General features: G+C 42.4%; 1 protein-coding gene across 2 annotated transcripts in view; it reads left to right on the top strand.

Annotated features, from left to right (window-relative positions):
- AIFM2 (AIF family member 2, ferroptosis suppressor) overlaps nt 1-15,166 on the top strand; it is a 48,278-nt gene that overhangs the window by 28,846 nt on the left and 4,266 nt on the right. For both annotated transcript variants that reach the window (XM_089677092.1, XM_089677091.1), the window contains exons 5-8: nt 5,318-5,410; nt 7,484-7,592; nt 11,523-11,678; nt 15,054-15,166. The exon at nt 15,054-15,166 is cut by the window's right edge and continues 88 nt beyond it. In XM_089677092.1, coding sequence (XP_089533218.1) covers nt 5,318-5,410; nt 7,484-7,592; nt 11,523-11,678; nt 15,054-15,166 — 471 coding nt within the window. The remainder of the gene's footprint in view (nt 1-5,317; nt 5,411-7,483; nt 7,593-11,522; nt 11,679-15,053) is intronic.

The following is a 15,166-nucleotide window of genomic DNA, read 5'->3' as shown; positions in this document are numbered from 1 at the left end:
TAGTGTGAGAGCTCTGGATGCTATGAGAACCCCTATTTAGAGGCCAGGAGTCAGCCTGTGCAGTGAGATGCTGTAACTAAAGACTGAGTGAGCCTGAAGAGTCCATGGTATGGGAGATCAAAGACAAGAGCAGTGGTCAGCCTAACAAGAGAGCCAGGTGGCTCATCATTTTCATTGACTTCTTGCTTTGTGAAGCTAAAACTCCTGCCAGGGAAACTTTGTATGAACTTTAAGTTTCTTTTAATAAAAGTGGGCTGCCACACTTTAAAACACAGTTCGGACTGGTATGGACTTAAACTTTAATCAAAATGCAACTACCACTGAGCCAACCCATCCCCATATCACATCTTAGACCAGGGGTCCTCAAACTTTTTAAACGGGGCCAGTTCATAGACCTTCACACTGTTGGGGGGGGCAGAATATAGTTTGAGAAAAAGTATGAACAAATTCCTATGCACGCCGCTCATATCTTTGTAGTGAAAAAAAAACAGGAAAAATCAATATAATAATTAAAATGCACTGTACACTGTAACACATTGGACACCTCAATGCACTGGACACCTCAATGCACTGTACACAGTAATGCACTGGATACTGCAATGCACTGTACACTGTAACGCACTGGATACTGCAATCCACTGTACTCTGTAATGTACTGTACACTGATGCACTGTACTCTGTAATGTACTGTACACTGATGCACTGTACTCTGTAATGTACTGTACACTGATGCACTGTACACTGACATGCTGGACACCGCAGTGCATTGTACACTGATATGATGGACACCACAGTGCACTGTATACTGATATGCTGGACATCGCAGTGCACTGTACACTGATATGCTGGACACCGCAGTGCACTGTACAGTGATATGATGGACACCACAGTGCACTGTATACTGATACACTGGACATCGCAATGCACTGTACACTGATCCACTGGAAACCGCAATGCACTGTACCTAGTGCCTGGTTTGCTCTCCTCCTTTCCTGTCCTGTTGCTCCTATGGCTGCAGCAAGTAAAATCTGGAGCTTGTAGGATGCCACTCGCTGGGTCCTCGCAGCCAAGGACCCAACGAGCAGCCTACTGTAGTTATTTGCCGGCCGGCACCATGTTTTTTAAATTTTTTCTTTATTTTTTTCGGCTGGCCTGGTGGGCCAGATAAATGTCTTCGACGGGCCGTGTCCAGCCTGCAGGCCATAGTTTGAGTACCCCTACATTACACTCTGGACTTTAGAAGAATTTGATCAGCCCATATATATTTGCTGTCATAAAGTTTTCTAATTGCCAGCAGACCTGATATTTCTTTACAAATAAGGCTGATCATATATGGCGTCATCTTTGCTAGCAATAAGTCTATTTCAGCCATTGTTTTGGGCTGTGAAGGGGTTCACTAAGAAGGTAACTGTTCTGCATGCCATAGTTGGCCCTCCGCATGGTCTTTTTGCCACCAAATACAACTGAAATTGGAGCAGTGTCCAACAGTGCGTTAACATCTAATCTATCACTAACTCTAACTGGTGAGGTTGCTTTTAAATTTCACCTTCAATCTAAAAATTTAACCCTTAACCTATCCACTGAAAGCAAAGTCTCATGCTGATATTTCAACACAGAATAAAATATCACTTCTTACAGCTTATGGTGCTCAATATCAACTTATTATGAAGCAAAAAGGAGGTCCTGGTGTGATTAAGACCAAGAAGATATCTTGTTGCCCTTTATTTCTGGTGAAGTATTTGTAGAGATGAAGTGGCAGTTGCCCTGGCTACTTTTGTCGGGATGGGGTGATTCTTTCATATGTTTTGGAAGCTCCTGATCCTGCCTGCAGAAACTGTTGATTGGATGTATTGGGAAACCTGACTCTCGATAGCTTTTTTTTTTTTCCCTTGTGAAATAAGTTCACCGCACATTGGCCAAGATGAGCTGTCATGTTTGTTCACGTGCTGCTCAAGCAGAGTAGACCATGCATGTATGTCCAATTAATTATCCAATTACAAACCTTTTCTTTTTAATTTTGGCAGGAGTCAAGATTTAGCCTTTAAACTGTCAAAGTCTAATCAGGGCTCAGTTTTTGAAAGGGACACTTTTATAAAGTGACATAATTGAGCGAGAACATTTTTCTTTTTTAAGCAGTAGGCTACAGACAGGTCTACTTTTGAGGCCATTGTAGTCCATATAACAGGGACTGTTTGCTCTGATCATTATCTTTTTCTTCTTAGAGATCATGTTTGGCTTCTATTAACAGTAAGAAATATCCTATTGATCTAAAGGCTTGAACATGTTGCCTTGGCAACTGTGTCTTAGAAGGATGTGATCAGATAGAATGGGTCACTGGAGACCGGAGAGCAATAACTGTAAAATATTGGTGTGATCAGACTTTTTAGAGGCAATATCTCCATTACACACTTGTCAGTTATATTGCACTGCTGTAGCTAGGTGTCTCAAAGAAGTAAGGTTCATTTGATGCCGCATGAACACTAAATCGCTTCAGTTCTATATTGCTGTGAAATCATCACTGTAGAAACTGAATATGGGAGAATGTTTTTCTTTTCATTTTTACATTTTAAACTGGACTAGTTATCTTCCAAATAAAACTAAGCAATGCAATGATACCCTCCAAAAACATAAAATTCATACTTTTAAGGCTACGTTCACACTAGCCTTGTGTGCAGGCGGCAGAGAGGCGTTTGGGAAGCGTTTTTACCGCTTCCCAAACGCCTCTGCCAATTCTGCACATTACAGCACATGGTGCTGTTCTAACAGGAGCGTTTGCGTCGCGTTGCGTCGCGGCAAAACGGACGCCTCTGGTCGAGTCAGGAGGCTTTGAAGCCTCCTATTCTCGTCTATGGTGCTGCTCCGCAAACGCCCGGCCGGCGTTTGCGGTGCGGTTGCGACGCGGTTGCGGGGTGTTTGCGGAGCGGTAACACCACTCAAATGCATTATAGGCGTTTGTGGGGCGTTATTAACGCTCGGAAAATGCCTAGCAACTGCCGCTAAACCGCGCATGCGGCGTTTGCGGAGCGTTAAAAACGCTCCGCAAACACCGGACCAACGCTTGCCAAACGCTATAGGGGCGTTTGGCAAGCGTTGGCAAAACAGCCTAGTGTGAACGAGCCCTAAGGCCTCGCTCATGCCATACATGGCAGAAAAACTGATGGAAACTGACATGCAGATTTCAATGGCAGAGACATTAGTTTACATCAGTTTTCATGTTCGCGTTAATGAGTTTTATACACGTTGCAGATTTCCTCGCAGAAAAATTCTGCATGTGATACTAGTGTTGTGGTCTGAACGGAACACACAGAGAACAATTAATTTTGTTGTGCCATTGTACAACGCGTGCAGAAAAACTGACATCTATGCACCATGAGCGAATCCTAGAGCGGAACTAAACCTAAATAGAATGGTTTCAAAAAACAGTTACGTTCTCGACATGCCAGGAATGTTAACTGTCACATTTCCTTGTGCTCTCAACCACAACCACCAATCTTCAGTATCTGATGAACGTGTTGAGAAGTAGATGCTTCCCTCCACAAATATCGGCTGGAAAGTTGAATGTTAAATAATGTCTGAATAATCTAAAGATATGTTGTATGAGCCAATTTGGAGGTGTTTGAGATAATTGGAGGTTTTCGTATTTTGAGATTTAAACATGAGATGTAAACTCTGTAATAATTTTATTTTAAAGTGTCTGTAAACCTCAGACATGAAATATGAAGAAAGCATATCCCTCTATAGTTTGTACTTATCTCAAAAGCACTACGTTTTATTTCTGTTCTTCTGCTATCAGCTTATATCGCGTCTGACATGTTTCCCTGACACCAATAGAAAATTGTGACAGGGGAGGGAGCTCCAGGTGATTGACAGCTTCAGTTCTGTTCCTGTGAGCTGTGTGAAGGGAGGGGTGTATCTTCCCTCCAATCAGCCACTCGCTGAGCTCTGCAGAGTGTGATTTCACCTCTCCGCCCCTTTTTCTGAACTCTCAGACAAACTTTGTAAATTCAACACTTTGAACGGATGTAGAGAAGAGAAGACTGCAGATAAACAGGTACAACATATGTAGGAGGATTTATTTTATATCTGTGTATCACCTGACGCCAGTCACTTCACTGGGTATATGTAAGGGTGTACAACCACTTTAAATATGTGACTATGTGAACAGAAATAAAATCCTGTAGATGTTAAAAGTTAAAGATTGTTTTGTTGGTTTATATAAGACAGACTCTTGGTACTTTCAAAGTTCAATGTGAGTTTATGGTATGCTTAGATTACACCATTTGCCTTTGGGCAGTTTTTCAGTCTGATATCTTTCTGTGACAGATTTCTGGGCAGATCTGGCCATGAGTTTTGTGTATTTGAGTAAGGCCGATGTTCCCAGTGGAAAATAAAGCTAGCAATACATTGGTAGAGTTTCATAAAAAATTTCTTAAGAATGTTTCTTCGATTTTCTATTCATTAGTGGAGTCAAATTGATGTTCATGTTTGACCGCAGTGACAAGAAAATTCGAAGGAGCTGGATGTTAAATTTATTTCAAACAAATTTCTAACAGTGTGCGTGGTTTTTATTCGGTAAAGTCCATTCAGTCCAAAATTGAATGTAGGTAGCAAATTACATTTTGAAATACTTTTAGAGCAATATTTGTCAAGCCATTGGATGTGTTGAGAATTTTCATATGTATGTTCTTAAGGGCATAAGTTCGAAAAAACTCCTAGGGTATGGCCAGCTTAACAGTTGTTCAAGTTGTCACATACCCAAATCTAGAACAGAACTCCAAACCGCCTCTGCTCATCATTTAGGAGCTTTTAGGGTGCTGGCTACTATAGTCCCTCTCTGCTTCCATAGAAGCATAGAAAAAAGTTGAGTCACACTCCACCATAAACTCTTCATGTTGTTTTATTCCATGAAAGCCAAAGTGAATGCACACATTTTGCCTCCACCCAGGATACCACACTTCCAGATGCATTTCACCCCTAAGGGCCTGCTCACTGGGATAAAGGCGGTACCTAGGTAGGGTTTGGTGAAACGCATCTGAAGAGTGTAGTATGCTGGGTGGAGACAGAATGTGTGCATTCACTTTGACTTTTATGGAAATAAACAATATGAAAAGTTTGTAGTGGAGTGTGACTCTCAACTTTTTCTATACTTCTTTTGTCCAAGTTGTATTTCATTTCTGCTGATTGCTACTGTTCACTCTGAGGTAAGGAATGATAAGGACCTGGAATGATTGTTTGTTGTGGGACAATGTCTGAATGCCATATGAGGTCCATCTGTGGCCTAGTCTGATAAACTTCTTTTCTCTTTCTTCTTTTCAAGGTCCAGAAAGCTAAACATGTGGTTGTTGTGGGTGGAGGTGCGGCAGGTGTTGAAATGGCTGCAGAGGTGAAAACAGATTATCCCGAGAAAGAGGTAAAATACATCCTATTTTGCATATTATTGATGAGAAAGGACAGTGTCCTATACTGTCCATATGGATAGTTTCTAAATGTTTATTAATCCATTTGCTGTTTGGTTTGTTTTAGAGCAGTTCTCATTCTATTGATGTGATCATTTCCTTCGCAATGATATGCCTTTGTGCTTATTATACTAGGAATAGAGGCTGAGAGTTTTTCTTTTTAAAGAAGATGTCCAACTTTTCCTCCCCAAAACAACCAATGAATTGTGTATGTGAATAAATCATATCCGCGCTGTCAGTTTGTGCGTAATTTGCCACCTTTCGCTTTATACAGCAGGTTTCTGTGTCTGTGAAGTCACTCCTCCTCCTGACTGAACTTCCGACATTCGACTTCCTGCTTTCTTCCTTTACCAGTCCTAATACTATATCTCCCATGATCCTTCAAACTTTTGAACTTGCAAAAAGTAGTGCATACGCTACTTTCAAAATTGGTGAGACTCCAATGAAGTTGGAATCGCACCCATATGACTGCTTCAATTGCAGACAATAGGCTGCAGTTTGTCTTGCGATGTGAAACTTATCAAATCGCATGGCAAGTCGCACTGGTATGACTGAGCACTAAGGGTCACTGTGGGTGTTTTCTGGACCTTCATGTGGGTGGTGGAAGGGGGAGGAATGGAGTTGTGTTATCATCACCCACACTCCGTTCTTTTGTACAGTGAATAAGGAACAAGCAAGAAGTGGAACTTTAGTAAGAAAATTGTATAATTTAGTTATCCACTCGCCCTCTGGAAGATTTACCTCCCTTTATGACCAGGCCATTGTTTGCTATACAGTGCTGCATTATTTTTACTGACAATTGCGCAGTCACGCAGCTCTGTACATGAATTAAATTTATGTAATTTTTTTCTCACAAATAGAGCTTTCTTTTGGTGGTATTTGATCACCACTGGGTTTTTTTTCCACTATAAACAAAACTAACAATTTTGAAAAAGAAAAACATTTTTTACCTTTTGCTATAAAACATATCCAATAAAAAGAAAAAAAAAATCCCAATAAGCGTATTATTGATTGGTTTGTGCAAAAGTTATAGTGTCTACAAACTATGGTATATATACTGGATTTTTTTTTTTATTTGTAATGGCGGTGATCAGTGACTTATAGCGGGACTTTGATATTGTCAGTCTGACACTGACACTTTGTGGGAAACAGTGACATTAATATAGTAATCAGTTCTAAAAATATACACTGTCACTGTATTAATGACACCGACTGGGAAGGGGTTAAACATCTGGGGCAATCGAAGGGTTAACTGTGCCTAACCAGTGTTTCTGTGTGTACATTTAGGTGTTTTATTAGGCAATATGTTGGATTTTATTCCCTGATTTGCAGGGAAACAAAATCCAGTAGATCACCAATGACAGGACACAGCTCTGCCTTGTTTACATAGGCAGAGCTGTGTCCTGTCACTCTCCTCGCCGATCAACAGGTGCCGGCACTCATCTATTGGCTGGAACCCGTTGATTGGATTCTGCTGTAACTAATCATAGCAGAAGTGCCGTGCCGGAGGAAGGGGGGCGCACGTGTTCCCCATACCAGAAAGTGCAAAATCATGTATACGTACGTGATTTTGCACAGAACGGGCATAGCAGTACATCTTCTATAGGGCAGTCAGGTAGCATACCTAGTACGTGATCCACGTGCTCAGGAAGGGAATGTGCGCGTAGGGAATTAAAACAACTTGATCCCTAGTAAAGGCAGCACAAGCATTTTTTAGGCACACATTTAAACCCTTGATCACCCTAGATGTTAACCCCTTCCTGCTCACTGTCATTACTACAACAACACTGATCACTGTAACAATGTCAGTGGCAGTTAGTCAGTTCCCCCCAGCATTAGTTAGTGTCAGATTGCCCACCTCACTATCACAGTCCGGTTATAAGCCACTGATCGCCACCAATTCTAGTACAAAAAAATATATAAATAAAAATTCCAGTATATATACTGGAATTATACTATTATACACCACACCACGCTGCACCCAGCATAATTCGGGTTTAAATCTTCTATGTTTCTGCTTTGCCCAGGTTACATTGATACATTCTAAGGTCGCATTAGCGGATGCGGAGCTGGAGCCATGTGTTAGACGAGCTGTAAAGGAAATCCTCCTGAATAAGGGAGTAAGGCTAGTATTGGGTAGGTGCTTATTACCTGATAATTGTTAACATTAAAAATGTCATCAGCACTTTTCAAAGATCTTCATCAAAGATCTAGATCTTTTGTCTAGAAGATTGCATCCTCTTAATATTGTCCGTAATTCTTGTCGGTGTTTCAAACTGTGTCCATGACTCACATTCCATAATGGCAATGAAAAGGGAAGGACAGATGCCATAGGGGAAATCCTATAGTGGTACTCATTTTTTGGGATAAAATAAATAAATAAAATCATAAATAGGTTTACCTAGATATTGCTATCAATACTGGTCCCATAATATTCTAACCTTGAAAATAGGGATGACTTGGGTTGTGTCTGCCTTACGGGGCCAGGCTAAGGTGGGCGGTAAAATGCACCTGTGTAGATAGACCCGTAACCCCGGCGCTCCATGTCCCGGACTCTGTGCACCTTTCGCCCCCTCCATCCCACCATTCCTGGTTTGGCTCACATTTTTCTGGTGCCCATTTTCTCCCCGCTCTGCCTTTCCTTTATTTCCACTGCTGTCGAGGTCAAACACTCTCTGAGAGCTAGCTGTGCTGTGGTCTCCCTGCGGAATCCGAGCGCTCTTCTGCCGGGACTTCCTCACATTCCCATCCGAGCCCAGCTTGCAGTGCAGCCCTAGATGCGGCAGGAGGGGAGTGAGCTGGGAGAAAGAGCAGCTAGCCCAACATGCAGCATGATATAGGGAGCTGTCTAGGGCGGTTGCGGTGGGTATGATCTCTTTGTAATTGTTCTGTTAAGATTTTACAATGCATATCATAATTATATATTGTAACCATGACATATATGAGGTAAGTCATCCATGAACACTCTAATTGCTTGGGTAAAAATATGTAAGATGGCTTATGGTAACTGAATGTTATAGTTATTTATTTTTGGTGATTGTGACGGGAGTCACTTTGGGTGGGGGCCCATGGAACCCAGCTCACTTTGGAGAGGTGGGGAGACCCCTTTCTCAGCTCCCCATATCTCTCTTATGTGTAAATCACCATGTGCCTGTTAGAGGTACAGGGTGATCTGTCCTAATATTGTGTGGGCTTTGTCTCAGACTGTGTAGACATGTTTAGGAGATAGGTGGGGGTTGTTGATTGTTTAATGTTATGTGGCTGCATCCCATTGTTCTATTGTTTGTCTGGCTTGGGAGCAAACTATTATAGGATGTATGTTTTTATGTGTATCAGCTTAGTGGGGGGTGTCTCCAGCAGCCCTCCCTCCTGATGGTGTGTCTAATGTTACTAAATGTGGATTGCCCTGCCCTGTGTCATTATGCAGGGAGGGGGGCTTGTCTCCTGAGTGTATATACAGTCAGGTCCATAAATATTGGGACATCGACACAATTCTAACATTTTTGGCTCTATACACCACCACAATGGATTTGAAATGAAACGAACAAAATGTGCTTTAACTGCAGACTGTCAGCTTTAATTTGAGGGTATTTACATCCAAATCAGGTGAACGGTGTAGGAATTACAACAGTTTGCATATATGCCTCCCACTTGTTAAGGGACCAAAAGTAATGGGACAATTGGCTTCTCAGCTGTTCCATGGCCAGGGGTGTATTATTCCCTCATTATCCCAATTACAATGAGCAGATAAAAGGTCCAGAGTTCATTTCAAGTGTGCTATTTGCATTTGGAATCTGTTGCTGTCAACTCTCAAGATGAAATCCAAAGAGCTGTCACTATCAGTGAAGCAAGCCATCATTAGGCTGAAAAAACAAAACAATCCCATCAGAGAGATAGCAAAAACATTAGGCGTGGCTAAAATAACTGTTTGGAACATTCTTAAAAAGAAGGAACGCACTGGTGAGCTCAGCAACACCAAAAGACCTGGAAGACCATGGAAAACAACTGTGGTGGATGACCGAAGAATTCTTTCCCTGGTGAAGAAAACACCCTTCACAACAGTTGGCCAGATCAAGAACACCCTCCAGGCGGTAGGTGTATGTGTGTCAAAGTCAACAATCAAGAGAAGACTTCACCAGAGTGAATACAGAGGGTTCACCACAAGATGTAAACCATTGGTGAGCCTCAAAAACAGGAAGGCCAGATTAGAGTTTGCCAAACGACATCTAAAAAAGCCTTCACAGTTCTGGAACAACATCCTATGGACAAATGAGACCAAGATCAACTTGTACCAGAGTGATGGGAAGAGAAGAGTATGGAGAAGGAAAGGAACTGCTCATGATCCTAAGCATACCACCTCATCAGTGAAGCATGGTGGTGGTAGTGTCATGGTGTGGGCATGTATGGCTGCCAATGGAACTGGTTCTCTTGTATTTATTGATGATGTCACTGCTGACAAAAGCAGCAGGATGAATTCTGAAGTGCTTCAGGCAATATTATGTGCTCATATTCAGCCAAATGCTTCAGAACTCATTGGACGCCGCTTCACAGTGCAGATGGACAATGACCCAAAGCATACTGCAAAAGCAACCAAAGAGTTTTTTTAAGGGAAAGAAGTGGAATGTTATGCAATGGCCAAGTCAATTACCTGACCTGAATCCGATTGAGCATGCATTTCACTTGCTGAAGACAAAACTGAAGGGAAAATGCCCCAAGAACAAGCAGGAACTGAAGACAGTTGCAGTAGAGGCCTGGCAGAGCATCACCAGGGATGAAACCCAGCGTCTGGTGATGTCTATGCGTTCCAGACTTCAGGTTGTAATTGACTGCAAAGGATTTGCAACCAAGTATTAAAAAGTGAAAGTTTGATTTATGATTATTATTCTGTCCCATTACTTTTGGTCCCTTAAGAAGTGGGAGGCACATATGCAAACTGTTGTAATTCCTATACCGTTCACCTGATTTGGATGTAAATACCCTCAAATTAAAGCTGACAGTCTGCAGTTAAAGCACATCTTGTTCGTTTCATTTCAAATCCCTTGTGGTGGTGTATAGAGCCAAAAATGTTAGAATTATGTCGATGTCCCAATATTTATGGACCTGACTGTAAGTCCTGGCTTGCCAAGATATCCTCTCCCTGCCCCTCCTTCTCCTGAACCATCGGGATCTGTTGTGGGAGGACAGGCAGCAGCACCGCTCTCCAAGGGAGGCTATCGCTGACGCTGGCTCAGTAGTGGGAGAACCTGGAATCTGCTGTCAAGTTCATTGTGCCACCAAATTATTTTAGGGGGTGCAAGAGAGGAAGTACAGTCATAGAACCAGCATGCAGGGGAGTACATTAAAAGAACATGAACGTGGTGGAATAGTCATGCAGAGAGAGTTACAACAGTAGAGCAAGGGGGTACAGCTGGCAAGTAGGTGTGCAGGGGTTACAACGAGGAACAGGTGTGCGGGGGGGGGGGGGTACAGCAGGGAACAGGAGTGCAGGGGGGTACAGCAGGGAACAGGAGTGCCGGGGGGGGGTACAGTGAGAAACAAGTGTTCAGGGGGAAACAGTGGGGAACTGGTGTGCAGGGGATACAGTGGAGAACAGAATTCCACCCAATATGAGCTTTAATACAATAAATCAAAAGGAAGGGGGAAGAGTTTTTTTTTTGGGGGTTTTTTTTCTTGCAGGAGGGATCTAACCACAGGGATCAGCCAAGGGACCTTGCACCGACCACAGACTTTTATTAGAGGTGGGGACAGTTTGTGGCAATCGGGGACATTCAGGAGGTTTAAGGTTGCTCAGGCAGCCACTGTAGGGTGCCAAGATGGGGGGGGGGGGGTCACAGTAAAATGCACCTTTGCCTGTGTAGACAAAAATCCTCGCACCAGCCCTGACTAGCTGCATATTCTAAAATACGACTATTTTCAGCATGCTGAGTTGATAATTGAGGCCTAAGATCTTCTTAGTTTTGAACCTCATTTCAGTACCACGCTTGCTGCTAAGAATATGAAGAGCAAATAAGATTTTCATTCTGAATAACTGTTATTAACAGGCTGTTAACCGTTCTGATCACACAGGCCAGAAAGTTGCAAATTTGGATGAACTGACACCAAATATGACTCAAGACAATATAGAAATACGTTTGGATAAGGATCCTGAAGTGATCACTGCCAACCTACTCCTCTGCTGTACAGGGATCAAGGTCAATTCATCTTGTTACCTCGATGTATTTGGTAAGTACACCAGTGTATGCAGTGGGCATAGAAAGTTGTATGCACATTGCTTTGTTGTAGGGTACTGCATGTAAGCTGTTCTTTTCACAAATGTACTGTAAAGAACCAAATCTCACTGTATAAAGAACCAGATTCAGAAAATTACTAGAAGATAATGTACACAAGATTATGTGTAATATACTGTTTCTACTTTCCTGTAATGCATGTGCAGAAGTTTGTTTAAAGGCTAAGTTCACCTTTTCCAGAAAATAGCCTATACAGTCAAGGGAACCGGTAGATTTTAAAAATCTGTGCAGCTTGTAAAATGATCATTAATTTTATTGTTTTACCTGTAGGGCATTTGGGTCCTAAAACTAAAAACTCTTAGTTAGCAACCCTGTTAGCAACTTGTTGCTAGGATGCAAAAACCATTAGTTTTCACTCCTGTAATGCTGGAAGTGAGCATCCAATGCAACACGTCAGGCTCCATGTCATCCAGGTCATGACATGTTGAAATGAACATTTTAAAAAGCTGTGCAGATTGTTCATATCTACTCTGGCCCCTTGACTACATAGGCTGTTTTCTGGAAAAGGTGAACTCAGTCTTTAGGCTGTTGCCATACATAACATTAGTATCTGTGCGTGATGAGTTTGAATGTGGTTGCCTATGGTACAGTGGTATCTTTGGCTGCAGTGTATGTCACTGAAAGGGGCACCAGCGTATCCTGTTCACCAAATACTTGTTTCCTTGAACCCCACAGACAACTTTAATAACGTGTACATCTGTGTATGACTATATACAGACCAATGAGAGCGCCTAGTCCAATGTTTTATGTTTTACAGATATACAAATAGGCATATTATATAACAGTACAGTTTACAGAGTTCACAAACTTGTGTCTTTCAGAGAAATAACAGACAAAAAAATAAAAACCATGTGTCAGGGGCCAAATACACTCCCTCTTTTATCAGGGTTCAGGAATTTTGACTGTGCCTAAATGGACTCTGATAAGCAGATACCAGTCAAATCTGTACTTTTTTTTTTTTTTTTCTTAAAAATATTTCAGAAGGCAGGTTATACCAGTGTTCACAAGTGAAAGTCCTTGTGCAAGATTCACTGATATCTGCTTATCTGAGTCTATTGAAGCACAGTGAAAATTCACGAGCCCTGATGAAGGGGGAGTCTGTTTTGCTCTTGAAACGTGTTGGCTTTTCTCAGCTATGAACCAATTTTAGCAATAAAAATTTTGGACTTAGACATTTGTTTGGCACTTTCGTTGGACATGGATACATATACATGGATTCTCAACTCTGGGTTTTCCCCACCCAATTCTAATCCCCATTTGGGGAGTGCTGCTGAACCGGATCTAGTATTTGCTCTGTTAAATCGATTGACCTGTAGAAGACCTGTATCCACCATCTTGTTTTCACTTGTGTTTGATCTGTGCAGGACTGTCTGACATACTTTCTGGTGTCCTTGCAAAACAGTCAAGTACAGGTGTACATTACCGGGAGACACTGTTAATAGGCAGCAATGAACTCCAAAAGCATCAGGTTTAAGGGCATATCTCTAGGTCTTGCCCACGCTTTGCTGATGACCATCAAAGGAGTTGGTGGGTCCTCAGCCCCACATTCACCTACCCTTATAAGAATGACAGTTCTGTTTTGGACTATGTGCTTGCTTGTAGATACCGGCATGTATTTGTGTTTTTTTTTTTAACATTTGATGCCAGTGTAGCACCCTCTAGTGTGCTACTAGAATAGTGTAGTGTATCATAGGTAAAATCATTGTGCACGAGTCATGGTAATTGTGTGAGTCTGTAATTGAGGTCGGGTTATTACAGTTCAGTTGGGTAACTCAACAGGTTGTGGCTCTGTCGCCTCCTCCTGACTCTGGAGTACCATAGATTCTTCCAGAAGTTGGTAACCAGGAAGGGATGGAGACCTAATGTGCATGTTCATGGGAGTACAGCCAATCCCAGGTTTGAAGGCCCTGGTTGAGTGGTGGACTGGCCCATAAATATGGGAGAGTCAGGCTGACAGAGGAGTTAGGTGGAAGATGGAGTGCTGAGAAGATTGTGCCTAGGAGGGGTCCCCTAGGTCTTGGGGAAGCCGGCCTCCATGCTGGCCTAGGGCTGGCTCGGTAGGATACATTCAGTGATAAGGCATGAATGGGATTGAGACCTGGAGGAGCAGGAAGAAGAGAGGACAGTGTGAGTACATCAGCACACTCTGGGATCTACAAGGGGAAAGACTGCCATAGGTAGCAAGCTTTCTAAGGACAGCGCTGGGCTGAATCCTTTATCCTTGTCCTGGGAGATCTTCTTAGAAGCCAGAAGGGCTTGCAGCGTTTGCAGGCTGTGGAGCTGGGAGCAGCTCTACAGGGATAGAGAAGACATCTCTACCTGTAGCTACAACAAGTAATTTCCTCGCCCATAAAGGGTAGCTGCTATTGATCTGAAAAGAACAGTCCGAAATCTGCCTTTGCACATAGGAAGGACATGTCCCCCTTCCTTTGATTCAAGCCTAATTGGGCATGCTATAATCCCTATTTCCCTATCCAAGTTGATTTCCCCATATAAAACAACAAAACCAAGTCCATGGACTGGTCATTGTCTTTGGATGCACGTCTGTGTGACATCTACCTGTTGCCTGGCTGTGCGGAGAGAGGCTTAGGGATACCCACTAAGCAGAAGCCCTCATGAGGGTAGCGATACACCAAAAATCTACAAACATTGATGATGGTTGTTGGTGTACACTGTGTCCAAGAGCAGCTGTTTGGTATCAGTGTGCTGCAGTAACACTCCTTTCCACAAAGCATAGTAATGCACATTACATGTGTTGGTGTCTTCTGATGCCATTCATTGTGAATAGCAAATCAACAGACCTTCTCAATGTTCAAGCCTTGCAGCGAACCACAGTGCCATGCAGTAGCCTATGTTGTGGTGTGTTACATCAAGCGCATTTGTTACTGCTCCGGTTTTTGATCTGTTGTGATTCATTAGACAGTTATACATATGAATGGGCTGCCTTAATGCAATGCACATTACCCATGCAGTGAAGTGGGTAAATACACTGCAGCAGGCCTCCTTTATTTGAATGGACCCTTACTTTGCCTACATCTAATTAGGATATTGTCTTCCCCAATATTGAAGCACACATCCAATGGTTATACTTCCTACCAGTTCCTGTCATTGGTAAGTGATATTTAAAGAAAATTCTCTCAGCTGATGTCTCCACAGTTTACAATAGCTCTGAATTTCCAAGACCAAAACTCTGATGCAGAAAAAAGATGAACAGCTTACACAATGCTCAGACTGTATGGATCCTTACCCAACTGAATGCTGTCATGGCTGATTGCATTGTAATAACCTAATGTAATCTGTTTCTTATTAGGAGACAAAGTAGCAAGCAATGGAGCTCTTAAGGTGAATGACTTTCTTCAACTGGAAGGATACAGCAACGTTTATGCAGCAGGAGACTGTGCAGACATAAGAGAACCTAAAATG

The sequence above is a fragment of the Staurois parvus genome, unplaced genomic scaffold, assembly GCF_062004578.1.
Source record: "Staurois parvus isolate SC_StPar_1 unplaced genomic scaffold, SC_StPar_1.0 ptg000177l, whole genome shotgun sequence".
NCBI lineage: Eukaryota > Metazoa > Chordata > Amphibia > Anura > Ranidae > Staurois > Staurois parvus.
The sequence above is the reverse complement of the archived record's forward strand: the minus strand, read 5'-3'. Positions and strand labels throughout refer to the sequence as shown.